Source organism: Ambystoma mexicanum, chromosome 4p (assembly GCF_040938575.1).
Source record: "Ambystoma mexicanum isolate Mex_15411 chromosome 4p, UKY_AmexF1_1, whole genome shotgun sequence".
Lineage (NCBI taxonomy): Eukaryota > Metazoa > Chordata > Amphibia > Caudata > Ambystomatidae > Ambystoma > Ambystoma mexicanum.
This window is the reverse complement of record NC_090927.1, coordinates 1,177,039,585-1,177,052,697: the sequence shown is the minus strand read 5'-3', so window position 1 is coordinate 1,177,052,697 and position 13,113 is coordinate 1,177,039,585. Positions and strand designations below refer to the sequence as shown.

The window sequence follows — 13,113 nt, the reverse complement described above, 5'->3', positions numbered from 1 at the left end:
AATTAACACCCTCTACTTCTTCCATCAGTGCATCAAGCGGGGCGTAAAATGGTATAGATTTAATACCAGTCTAAATGTTGGAAGCCACACGGAGCTTGGCTATTTGAAGATATTTTTTTGTCACAGCAGTAGAGGCAATTTGTGCACTCATCAAGGAAAGTTTAAGATGTTTCAAAAAACTTTGTTGCAGATGACTCTACCATTTGAAGGTTCTTCTGCTTTTTACTAAAATTCTCTGCAACACATGCGTTATTTTTTCGGGAATTTTTGGTAAATATTGTAAAAGGAGTCTTAATAGACAAAGTTATTGCTTTATTTGGAGTTTTGGGATTGTTCTCCTTGATTACCACCTCACTAGATGGACAGGCACGGATTTAATAATGCCTGAAATCAGTGGCACAACAGGCCTTATAACAGAATTCACAGGCAAGGACGAGGTCACTACAGGAGTTTCTATGAGTGGTTGCAATTTAGATAGTGATATTGAGACAGTGGGTATCGGTACAGAAGCAATCATGGGTGGTTCAGAGATTCTTTGTTGTAATAGAGCAGTTGCGTCATTCTGCCATGCTATTATTTTATCAAGTTGGTGAGTTTGAACCTGGAATTTGTCAATGACAGATTCAAACAATTTGAGTAAAGTTTGTAATACAATATTCATGGAGGTAAGATTTGTGTTAATTTCATTCTTATCGACGTCCCCATTCCCTCTGGTGCACAATGCTACTGGAGAGGAAGGAGGGATGACGCGGAGTCGGTGCGGGATAAGACATCAATTGCCGAGCAGTCTATGTCAATATCTGAAAATCGGTGAATGTGAAAGATTTTGTGGGAGGCCATCAGGACGTAAATGGGGCGAGAAGCCCGATTGGCTCAAGCTTAGGTCAATTAAGGCTACATCAGAGCTCGAGCTACGCTCCGGGCTGCTCTCCACCTCAGCGGGAGCAGATGCCGGCATATTATTCAAACATATGCTATCAGACACCGAAATATGGAAATTCGGTTTACACCCAGCAGAATGCACAGAAATGTTGGTGGCTGCTTTTCCACTTAAAGTGTTAGAAACAACATGGCTCGGGAATACACTTCCAATTTTAGCAAAAGGGTGGCGATCACAAGCAGGGATGGGACGCACAAGATGAGTTTTTTGCCAGCCATTGCATTAGGGAAAAAGTGACGAATGTCCGAAATAAAAGGCAGCCCAGGACCAAGTCTGCTATTTTATCCGCCATGTTCCATTACAGGTTTAGAGCAAAATGCTCTAGTTTGTTTTGTTCTGGGTGCAGTTGATATGACATTTACAGAAGATGTAATCCCACCTGGTATTAACGTGGCGGGCATACCTGCTTTTAAAGATGGAAGCCTGGATTGCATCTTGGGGAAAGAAAAAAAAAATGGAGCTTGCTCGATGTTACAAACAGAGCAGATGGAAATAGAGCAGAGTAGCTCGCAGCTCACTAGAGAGCTAGACAGCGAGACAGCTCCACTCAGCCGAGGGCTCAACTCAGCTGAACCACTCCTCTGAACGCGCACGCGTGATGAAGTTAAGGAGTCAGCTGGAGTTCAGGGGAGGAACCAGCAGCAAAGGGGCGGGCTGCAAAAGGAAACAATACAACAATCAGAGCTTGGCGGCACGCCAATTAATATCTTGCAGTAAAGCGGCCTAACGCGGCACGCCTACCCAAAGTCAGCAAGGGTGCGGGCCTGAGTCCAACGTCCACACGTTGCTTGATGCAGTTCACGGAGCTACGAACTGCTGAGGAAAAACGCCAGGGAGCAGGGCACCACAGCGTGACAGCTCACTCAGCTGAGCTACTCCTCTGAACGCGCATTAGTGTACCACATAAAAAAGTGTAGCACAACACAATTAAAACTGATTCCGTGAGCATAAGGAGTTGCCTGCCCATGTCGTCCGTGAGAACTAGGAGGTAACATGGATGCCACTTTCTATGTAGTTAACTGAAGAACAAGTGTCACATTGTTGGAGAGGATGTGGGGAAATGGGACATTGGGCAGCGATAGTGCCATTTTGATCCACAGTGAACACTAGGATGAAGGACATTTTTTGGCACACTAGTTAAAAGAATGCATATTGGAAATGTGGGATCATGAAATGGAGACGAACGAAAAACATACGATTCTTAACAAAGCTGCTCTCCTCATAGGGGCACAAAGATGGCAAGCATGGGAGATAAGAACCACATTCATGCATTCGCCTGGCTGACCCAAAGCTTCCGTCCCACTGCTTTTCTGCGCTGCCCTATCGACATGGCTGAGGAAATGCAGAATTGCTGGAGTGCTGTAGCACAGCGACAGCTACCACCGAGATGTAGTCACTTGGTGCTTTCAGCAACCTCGTCTGTTCTATGAGCTCTACTCCCTAGCAGCTTTACAAGCCTATGCAGTTGAACCGAACCCTGAGAATCAATTGATTTTCAGTATTTTTTCAGTGATCCTAGAAAATGTCCACCGACTAGGACCCTATGATGGAATCAGAGCTTTAAAAAAAGGGGAGGTACCATACATGTTCATGATCTCCATTTCACCTTCCGATTACTCACACACACCGAAAGATATCTGATGCCACATTAGGGAAGACAGTCAGCAACATACGGCCATCCCAGTGAGAATGCTGAAGTGAGGGTCCATTCTATTCATGGGAGTGAATAGACATATTACGGAAGGCAACCTAGCATCACTGATAGTAATAAATAAAACTTATGGTAATGCATTTACCACCAGCCGTAATTCTACCTCCTGCATTCTCCTGGTGGAGAGGATTATACTCCACGTCAGTGGCAATTCCAACGATTCGACAGAACGTTTCATGTGCATGGTTGAAAGTCTAGCAATTCTCCCTCACTACATCCCTGAAATGGGGCCACTTTTTTTCAAAATACTGACAGTGAAAATAAACTGTTTGAATCAGCGTACTGAGGCATCGCCTCACCGTGACAATTAGATCCCCAATTTAGTAGCCAACCAATCATAAGCACAAGAACCATCTCAACACCACATTGACCATGTTTGTATAAATGTAGGAAAGGAGAGTGTTCTCCTGGCTATCTTGCTTAATTGGTTCCAAGAAAGGTTCCAACAGTACCGCCATTACATTTTCTGTTAGTGCAACCCAAATAAAACTGAAATCATGGTGTGCGACAACACTGCCCTTTTCCAACAATCTCTCCCATGGCCCCCTTCCCTTGGCACCCCCCCACCCCCTCCAATATAGACGAAAACCCTGGCTGTACTATAGACTCAGGCTTAACTCTCTCCCAGAAGATCAACAATGTATCAAAATCCGGTCTCTCCCACCTAAAACTCCTGAGACACATCTCCCCCTATCTCACCTATCCCAACAGACTCGCCGCTATTATGTCCATTGTGATGTCGAGAATGGACTATCTCAACTCCTTATACCTGGGTGCACCGGCATACCAAATTAAACTTCAAAGAGCCCAAAAGGCTTAATGACCTGCGCCCTCTGTGATTCTAACTGAACTGTGAATGTTCACGCTAGGCTGCTGTGCCTACTGGCAGACAGATCGTTTTGGGATTTGGGGTGCGGGGGTATACTGTTGGTTAAGTTTAGGCAACTTTGGGAGTGGGTGGAGTTTTGTGGATGGAGAGGGTGGGGGATAGTGGAGGAGCGGTTATGTTGAACTGTCAATAAAAAGTCACTAACAGAAGGGGAGCGGACGGGGAGGGAAGTGTTGCACACGTTTCTGGTTGTTCATAAAATGCAAATAAAAAATGTTTTTAAAAAAAAGAGCCCAAAAGGCTGCCGCTAGACTTCTTGCTCTGGGACCACACCTTCCCGCTCCCTTCACTGGCTCCCCGTTGGACGAAGGGCCACCTTCAAAATCCTGTGCATTGCCCTCCGAGCAGTGCACATACCAACACAGCTTAACCTACCTCCCATCTCGCACCTTGAGGTCAAACACTGCCCTCCTACTAGCGATTCAGCTCCCAATTCATCCAAGATTGGAAGGTCCGCCTTCTCAGCTTTGGCTCCGACTCGAACTCACTCCTTCCGCACATTCGACACCCCAAGATTACATGGCCTTTTATAAATCTCTAAAAACCTGGCTCTTTCCGGAAACCATGTAGGGCCAGTGAAACCCACAGACATGATTCATGACTTCCGACGACATTACTCTGGAAAATTCACAGCCGACCGACTACTGTCGCAGCCGACTGAAATGTCCAGCCTGTCCTATAGCATCACTGCCTCAGTGTGACCAAGTCTGTGTGAGATATCTCATGTCCTACAACCAAATATCCTCCCTAGACCAACCCTGCAACTCACCATAAACTACAACCAGACCCAAAAATGGGCTCCAAAGACTATGTGCTGAGCCTATGAATAATGACCCTCTGAGCGAAACAACTACCTGTGAATCTTCCTCAGTGACGCTACCGCAAAACCAGAGGGCCACCACTACCAGCTCGTCCAGAATGTAATCCAGGAACAAGGCGCTCTAAGAGTAAATCATCCATTCCAGACACTTGCCTCTCCTACCGCTATGCTCACTCTCGATTTTACAATAACACACAACAGAGTGCAGCTATACCCCTCTATCAATTTCGGCCTAGCTGCACACATACGAACAATAACTCCATGAGCACCTCAACATCCTGTTAGAAGGCAGCTATACCCCACGAAGAAGAAAAAAAAAAAAAATACACAATTCGGCCTAGCACAAACCTCCCACACAGGCCTAATGCTGCCAGAATGCATTCGACTGATCTCTCACTATCCCCCACCTAACGTTGGGATGGAGCTACCATCAGGCAATCACACATACTGAGTGCACCCAAGCACCCTATACTATCCTACTTTCTCGAATGACCTGGACTGCGGTCACCAAGGGCGTTCAACCCACAAGCACTTTGGGATCATACCAATGATATACAGGGAGCTATATAAATGCTCAACAAGCTCAAGAATCCGCCAGCTCAAAAGAACAAAATGAAATGTGGGAAATTCACCAGAGCACAGAGTTACACACTAATTGCACCAGACACGCATAAAGTATATGCGTTTCAGTCCCTCAAATCAGGCCAATATTTGCAAAGACAAATTAGCAACAAACATTCATATCTGACCCTTTAAGCCGACTAAAGCCCTCATGTGTACTGGTGTTCCGACCAGTGCATGAGCAGCCACAGCTTCCACAAGATATACTACTCCAGTGTTGAAAAACGTGAAGATGTCCCATATGACACTCATTTAATATCTACATAACAGGTTAAAACTCCCTTTGTTTCATCTGGTATACAAGTTTGGATTTTAATGGGAGTGCTTTTCACATATGTGGCACGAGAAATTGGTTGCCTATTGATTTTGAGTATTTAAACCAAAAGTGGAACCTAAAAAACAACATTTACAAAAGTGACTGAACATTCCTTCTTGTGTTAAAATCCAAGCTCATACAGGATGAAAAAAGGACTGATGATTCAATGATAGAGTTATCTTACACCAGGATTTAAATAAGATTTGGGCACAAATAACGTTCAGAGAAGAGTGCAATTTGTATTTTCAAGAAGCAATCCAATTTTTTGTTTTGGCCATTATGTGGCACTTAAGCGCAATCTATAAACTAAAACTATTGCAATGGAGTACAAATAAGTAGATTGAATGCGAGGAGGGACACAGTTTATAGGTGTTTACCCACTTATTGACCACCCTTGGCCAAGCCAATCCCTATGGCCATTCCCACCAGGTACCTGCTCCTCTCCATCCAAAACACATCCTCGTGGGATCTGATCTTATAAGTCAAGCTTTGCATTGTTTAGATTCTATCAGTGTGATTCTACAGACAGTTGGTGGATTGCAGCTGCAATTAACAAGGTCTTATAAATCAAGTGGCTGTAAGCATACTTCATATCTGATGAATGTGGGTCCTTGCATCAAGTTCTTTATATAAAAAAAAAAAATTTGAAGGGGGAAAATAAAAAACAACTTTTAAAAAGACAGACAGAAAGCAGAATTTGATGTGAAAGGACACTGGGTTGATATGCACGGACATTCAGGAAAGGATTCCTGCAAATGCCAAAGTTCTGCAAAAAAAAGGTAACCGGTGGCTTAAAAAAGAAAACCTCTACCCAAAAGTGGACCAGAGGAGGTGGGGAACAGGTTCTCTTCACATACTGTTAAATCTCATCTTGCTCAACAGTGTACATTCAGGCCTCAGAGGTGTGGGCTCCCTTTGGGTCGACTTAGCGTTCGAGATGGTGGCTCCCATCACTGGGCAGCAGTCAGGAGCGAGACAGGAGAGTTGATGGCTTGCAGCAGTCGAGTCAGTACTAGAGTCCATTGCTCCTACGATGGAAACCTGTGATTGGGTCGCAAGTTCACTTCAATAGGTCCAGCCAGCATCTGGGTGACTCGAAGCTGGTGCAGCGTGCCTAAAAGCAGCACAGTGGGTCTTGTGGCAAATCGAAGTGCATTAAGCGCAGTCGATTCCCACTTGAAGCCTCAAAATAAAACTGAATTCTAAGCTACTTCTGGGTTGCTGCAGAGGCAAATCTAGGGTCGGCATTCAGTTCTAGGTTCTCACTTCAGGAAGATGGCTGGTACCACCAGGGTGTCCGTCCTTAAACTTCAGCGAACTGATGGGCCACGGCTCAAGTGTAGCCAGCCAGAGGCCTTAGTCTGCAGCAGTTCATCTTCACTGTCCCCTGGGGAGAGCTAGGGGACAGTTTTCTTCTGCCTTGGATGCCTCCTTTTTTTGCCTCCCTGGCAGAGAACTTTGGAATAGACAGTACTCCCAGGGGACCAGCAAATCCTTACCTTGAAGGTCCGAAGATGACTCAAAGAAAGAAGAAGGGGACAGTGGAGGAATTCCCCTCACTAACAAGGCAAAATGTCACTTGACATTGGTCAAAAGCAAGCCTGTTTTAAGGGGTACAATCGAGGCTATTGTAACATGCACCCTTTGCCTTCCGACACAGGTAAAGAGCCCTAACAAAAACCAAGATGGTGTAACCCCTCTCAGCCTTCCTCTTTACTAGAGACACCAATTCGGCCCATTTCCTATACATGCTGACTTAAAAGAGACTCTGGTGTTCAGGTCCCTGGAGCTAACCTGCCTTTATGTCATGACAGTGGTTAATTTGAAGCACCAACTCCCTGGAATAAGGTGGTGCCCTTCCTGCAGGAGAATAAAAAGGCAGCATCCTGGACATTTGCCCACATGCAAGTTATGTATTAAGCATCTCACCCATCTGTCTCCACACCAGCCGTGTTTACATAGTTCACATTTGTACATCAAATTGCTGTAGAATTGTGCAATCCCAGCAAACACCATGCCACACTAGGCATGGCTGTTTACAGTTTAATGTTCTGCCACTCTGACAGAGTTAACCAATTATAAATGTGTATCATAAGTGCAGACAGTTAAAAAGCTACATCCGCCTGCTCTCTGGAATGCATATGTCCTTTGAATCTGCGTTGTGCTGTTGCTCAGATGGGTTGAGGGTGTCAGGAGGCTATGCAAGCAAGCACGTTTGTACTATAATTTTGGCGTGGAGTTTTTAAGAAAGGGCAGGGGTCTGAATAGCATACCCCCTTACGGAAATAGAACTACCAATATAATTGTATGCAATAATAAAGTTACCCAGCCCTCACCAAAATGGCATTTCGTCACAACAATAAGTTTGTACCTTTTAACTTATGTGAACGCGTTTATTCTTAGTTTTTATTATGCACAGAGCACGTTGATTTTCTCATTTGAAAAACGCTGTATCATTTTTTTTTATCTGCGGTAATAAGGTCACGTATGTAAAGAAATATGTTGAGAAAAAGGACAAAACCTTGACGTCCACACATTATATACTTCTGACTCCTCAATGGTCAGTGCGGTCTAAAGTTGAAAATGTGCGCAACTTTTGGAAAGAATTGTGAAATAGGGCGTCAAACGTATTAAATCTTAATCGGGCAATTCAGATTTTGTCCGGTTGTCCTCTAAATTTGGATTATCCCCTTCAATGCTTTCTCCACATGCCCGTCGCCTTGAACATGTGGTTATCAGGAGCTATGATCAGTGGTAACGCCATCAACGGGACCATAAAAGGGAATGGTGAGGAGGAAAGGCCTTTGCTGCAGTGTGCAGGCGGTAGCACTTGCAAGCGATACACTCATAGTGCGGACGGCTCAGAAAACATATGTTACTATATAATTGTGTTTTAAAGTTAGGATTATGTAATGGTTTATTTTTATGCATGTTTAATTGTGAAAAGTTTTAGTATAAACCAACTACAAAAATATAGGTGGTTTCTAAGTCATCAGGGATTTCCCACAATTAACAGGCTACTGTGATCTTATGGAGCGAGAGGGAGCGCAAAGGGAAAGGTAGATACATTGATGGTATAAGTCTTCTAGAACCATCAGCTGATTTTGAAGAACGTGGTAAACTGCACCTAGCAGCTCTAGCCGCCCGGATAGATGTCAAGACTCAAGTGCAACGAAACCTACATTTAGGGGGAGTTATGGGTGGGACACTTTAGAAACGGGGCAAATGTGGGGCTCAACCCCGTCTGTTCTACACCATGGGTTGTCTGGCTGGGACTGGGAGCCCACATATCCCATTCCCTTTCGTCTCTGGAAGATAACTCAGCGACAACGCGCTTACCTTGGAAGCAAAAGGACACGGTGGGTTCGATCCCTGGGTCTTCGCTTAGAAACCTCTGGGTATTAAGCGCATTATAAATAAACAATTACAGTTCCCCTCCTACCTACCACACATCCCACCCTAAATCCGCCAGAATTCACTTACCACAATACCCAGCCCCTCATACACCCATTCACACATTACAGACTCCTTGCACACATGCATACATAATGAGCTAACATACAACACCCTTTCACACTGCTCGTTTCAGAGAAGGGTCCCCTCACCTCAGCCTAAAAAAAAAAAAAGCAGGTGTGCGCTTCAGCTCCCTCCCGTCCGATGTGAAAGAACACACAACGATGTTGCTTGGATCCGTGGGAAGGGGCTGATGTGTGCGTTTCATGTTTATAAGGTACTGTTTTGAAGGAAGCCTTTACAGAACCTAGCAGCTTTTGAGCAAATAAAGGTTTCTGCACTAACACAGAACACTTTAATGCGGCTTTAGGAAAGGCTTCTCTCCCATCTCGGAGTAACAAAAAACCCCGCCCCTGCGGCCAGCTCAATGGCGTTGAGGCAGCGCCTGATAAAGGTCCCGAATGTTAAACCGGCACCTCTAACGGACCCATTCTTATCATTCGCCCACTATTCCGATTTACCGTTCTGGCTGCGAACTGCCTCCCCGGAGGTACGCTCGCCAAGCACAGCCAGAGGCCCATCCATGGCCGCCATCTCAGATCGTTCAAAGAGAAAGGAAGAGCCGACAAAAGGGTAGACTCAGCACGCGTTCAATCTTAGACAGGACGCTTGAGAAGGAAGTGACGAAAAGAACAGATTTTTTTTTCCTCTCCAGACCAATCAATTGCTTTACAAAAGTGAGAACGGTATGTGTGAGCGAGGCTTGGAACACATGCGGGTCATTCCTTTTTCCGGGTTGTCTCTGACTCCCAAAGTGTGTCGCCTAGTAACCGTTGCTGTATGCCTTGAAAACGGCCTTAGTTTACATGTGGCGGCGGCCATCGCAGAATGAAACAGTCACTGCGATGGCTGCCGCGATAGTCTGTGTCTACTCTTCAGTCCCATGTAATCCCAAACATTCCCAAAGGAAAACTTTCGGAAAACCCAGTATGTCACTAAATATTACTCATGCAATCTTAAGTCAAGAAGAACACAATGCACTCTTGGCCACTGTATGTATTAAAGTTAGATGCCAAAAAAACATGGGTTTCATGCGAAGTATTGCGAGAATTGAAAGCAATCCATTCACATCTCTAGATTTATTTATTTATTTATGTATTTTATTGCTTGGTTTAATCACCGGTGGCAATTTTTACAAGGTACTGAGTGGAAATTTTTACAGGGTACTGAGTGGAACAAAACCAGGTGGGGAAAGTAAATCGAAGGGTAGGTGTGAGATTGGAGAGGTTGGTAAAATTGACTAGCTCTTTCATAGAGGTTTGTTAAGGTATTAGCTCTCAACCATTTGTGTAGGAAAGGCGGGTGAAAACGCCCGATTTTGTTTTTGGCGGTGTGAGAGCCCATTGAAATGAATGGGCGTGCAGGAGGCTTGGCGGGTGAGTCGGCGCTTTACAAGGCGGGTGACACCCGCCAAAAGCGTGTGAGTTGAGAGCTATGCGAGGCTCAGTGACGTGTATTAACAGAGAGTGAGTCTGATTACCCCTCTTTCCGTTGCCCTAATGTGTCAGCATAACGCTCACAGACTAGACACAGCCCATCTTACTTCTATAGGACATCATGAACCCAATGCAGGCACTTAATTAGAAAAAATAAATTCACTTTTAATATTTGTGTGGATAAAAGCAGGGGGCGACAAATGCCCTACAAACAACATGACACAATTAAACAATTGAACAAGACATAGTTTTAAAAACTTTGTTTCACTATGACTAAACAAGGTACAAAAGTACTCATGGAATACGGGGGTGCAAACAGACACAAAATGCTTTGTATATGAATCCCACAGTTAAATCATGAGGGTATTACAGATAGATGTCGACATAGTAGTAAGATGGGCTGTGTCTAGTCTGTGAGCGTTACGCTGACACATTAGGGCAACGGAAAGAGGGGTAATCAGACTCACTCTCTGTTATTTCTTCTTTGAATGAATTCCCTTTGAGTTCTGATCCCCCGAGAAGAAAAGTTTGGGAATTTACCTGGTTTAATTAATCACGCGTTACAGAAATGACATATGATCACAGTAGTCATAACAGTTGTGAAAGAGTTACAGTAGATATTACATATATCAAAGGATCGACGAAGAGAAGTAATGTACAAGAGCAATGTAATACAGGGTCCCAGCCGGGACGCACAGGACCAAAGGTTAGTTGTTAGTGTGAGGTAGCTAACCAGAGCTTAGCTTTGAGTTTGAATAGGTTGAAGGTGGGTAGATTTCTGATGGTGAGTGGTAAGGTGTTCCAGAGCTTACCTGCCAGGACTGGAAAGCTGGCACCACCAGCTGTTTGGAGCTTATATCTAGGAATCACAATGCTTTGAGTTTGTGCGGATCTGAGTACTCGCGAAGATATGTGCTGAGTAAATCGGGAGGCTAGATATGTAGGGGCCTGATTGTTTACGTATTTGTAGGTGAGGGCCAAAGCTTTCAGGGAGATCCTTTGGGTGACAGAGAGCCAGTTGAGGTTCTTCCTAGTTTCTGAAATGTGGGCAGATCTAGGGATGTTAAGTGTTAGGAAAGATTTCTTAATTGTGGGTAATTTTCCTTCCATGTGGCAACCCCTAAACATTTTGCTGTTGTTTTCACCGTGATCTAGACTTTGCCAGCGAAGTGCAGCCTTCTGCCGCACTCCTCTGGGCTTTCGCTCCATTCATATGGGGAAACTGACATGCCCTTAACACAGTCAGTACCAGGAAACGTTGTTTTCCGTAGTTCTTTTATCGTGTTGCAGCTTTCGCGCAACATGACACAAGAGGGCACTGTAAGCTAAATTACTGCTGTCTTGGGTCTCTAGTCTTCTACAGGCCCTAGATACTCTCTTTGGATTGTTAATGAACAGTACAAGGGAATCACGGACGAGACTGGTCGCAGCGATCGTTTCTTTGTGTTTTTGAGCTCCTTTTGGCGTTTAAGCACGTTTCTCGCGCTTAGCCCAAAATGGTGGCCTGGCTCCCAAAATGGCCAGACCACGAGGCTCTTTGTCCTGCCCGCTGACCGTCTTGCCCCCTTCACCTTTCCCAGGTCAAGCCGACCCGGGGCCTTCCTTATTTGGGCATGTACTTTCCCGCGAAAAACAGATGCTTTCGCGGGCTTCTACAGGCCTTGTGTGTGCCTCCAGGATGTGGGCTGGGATGTCTGGTCCCAATACACATCCTGGTTGCCAGAGAGCCTAGTGTATCGTGAATGTCTGGGACCACCGTGGTCCGTGATAGGTCCACGTATGGTGTGAGTGTTTTGTGAGCAGATCTCCCATTGGGTCCCCTCCGTTTTGGCGCGAAGGGAACCGTGGATAAGAGGGGGCTGGAAACGCCACTACCATGTCGATCTCCTGAGTTCTCACGAACGAAGGAATACAGGAGCCAAGTATCCTGCAACCACAAGGCTGAACCGAGGAATCGCTGGTGACCCACTGAAGGACTGCTCCTCTGCACTGCTGTCGCCTTGTGAAACCCTTTTTACCTCTGATCAAACCAGAAGGCCTGTACTGGTACTTCGACCCTTGGAATAGCGGGAACAGCTATTCTCGGCATCTTCACCATCTCCTGCACGTAAGCCTTCGGAAGTGTCTCTGGGCCATCCAGAAGACTGACCAGCCTACACAGGAGTCTTGCTCTGTAACCGCCGCCAGGTTGTGTTGTATTTCTAGTCCTTGTCACTCTCACACGATTCGTACACTTGGCGTTCCCAGGTCTGAAGTGAGTAGTGTACATTTGGCTGAGATACACACGGCCGCTCCGTTGCCCTGCTGTGGTAACAAACTGTGCGGGTTCACTTCGTTTGGGACATCTTTAACTCAACTCTGCTGCTGCAGAATCTACACGACGACGAGACGTCCCCTGCTCTCCTGAACCTGCCAGCACTGAAACTGACGCGGAGAAGCCTGGGTCTGCTTGCATCGGGGACCGGTGAGTAGCATAGCTAGGAACTGGTCGCCCTCCTGCAGGAGCCCATAGCTTTTCTCCGCTGTGTCAAAACAGCACGCCTTTCCGTACTCACGCTCTGCTTCTGCCCACAGTGGAGGCTGCCCTTGGGTCGCGGAACTCTGTTCTTCTTAATTTGTGCACTAAACTGAACTGCCTGATTCCCTCGAAGAGACTCCCCTTTTTGCCCGTTGGCACCAGCGTGTGCAGGTACTTTTGAGCACAAGGCTCCACTCTTCGTAGGGCTCGGACTTCCTTTTAGTTAGGTGCCTCTGAAGTCAGACTGGGTCTAAGCATTATTTTGCTCTGCCTGTTTTCCTTCCCTTCTAGGTGGACTACACATTTCGTGCATCTAACGCTTTAGACTCATTTGTATTTGTATATATAT

General features: G+C 45.7%; 1 protein-coding gene across 1 annotated transcript in view; it reads right to left on the bottom strand.

Moving 5' to 3' along the window:
- TCP1 (t-complex 1) overlaps positions 1–9,658 on the bottom strand; it is a 223,144-nt gene extending 213,486 nt beyond the window's left edge. The window contains exon 1 of the mRNA XM_069606819.1: positions 9,272–9,658. Within this exon, the coding sequence (XP_069462920.1) occupies positions 9,272–9,344 (73 nt within the window). The 5' untranslated portion in view covers positions 9,345–9,658. The remainder of the gene's footprint in view (positions 1–9,271) is intronic.
- Between the last annotated feature and the right edge of the window lie 3,455 nt (positions 9,659–13,113).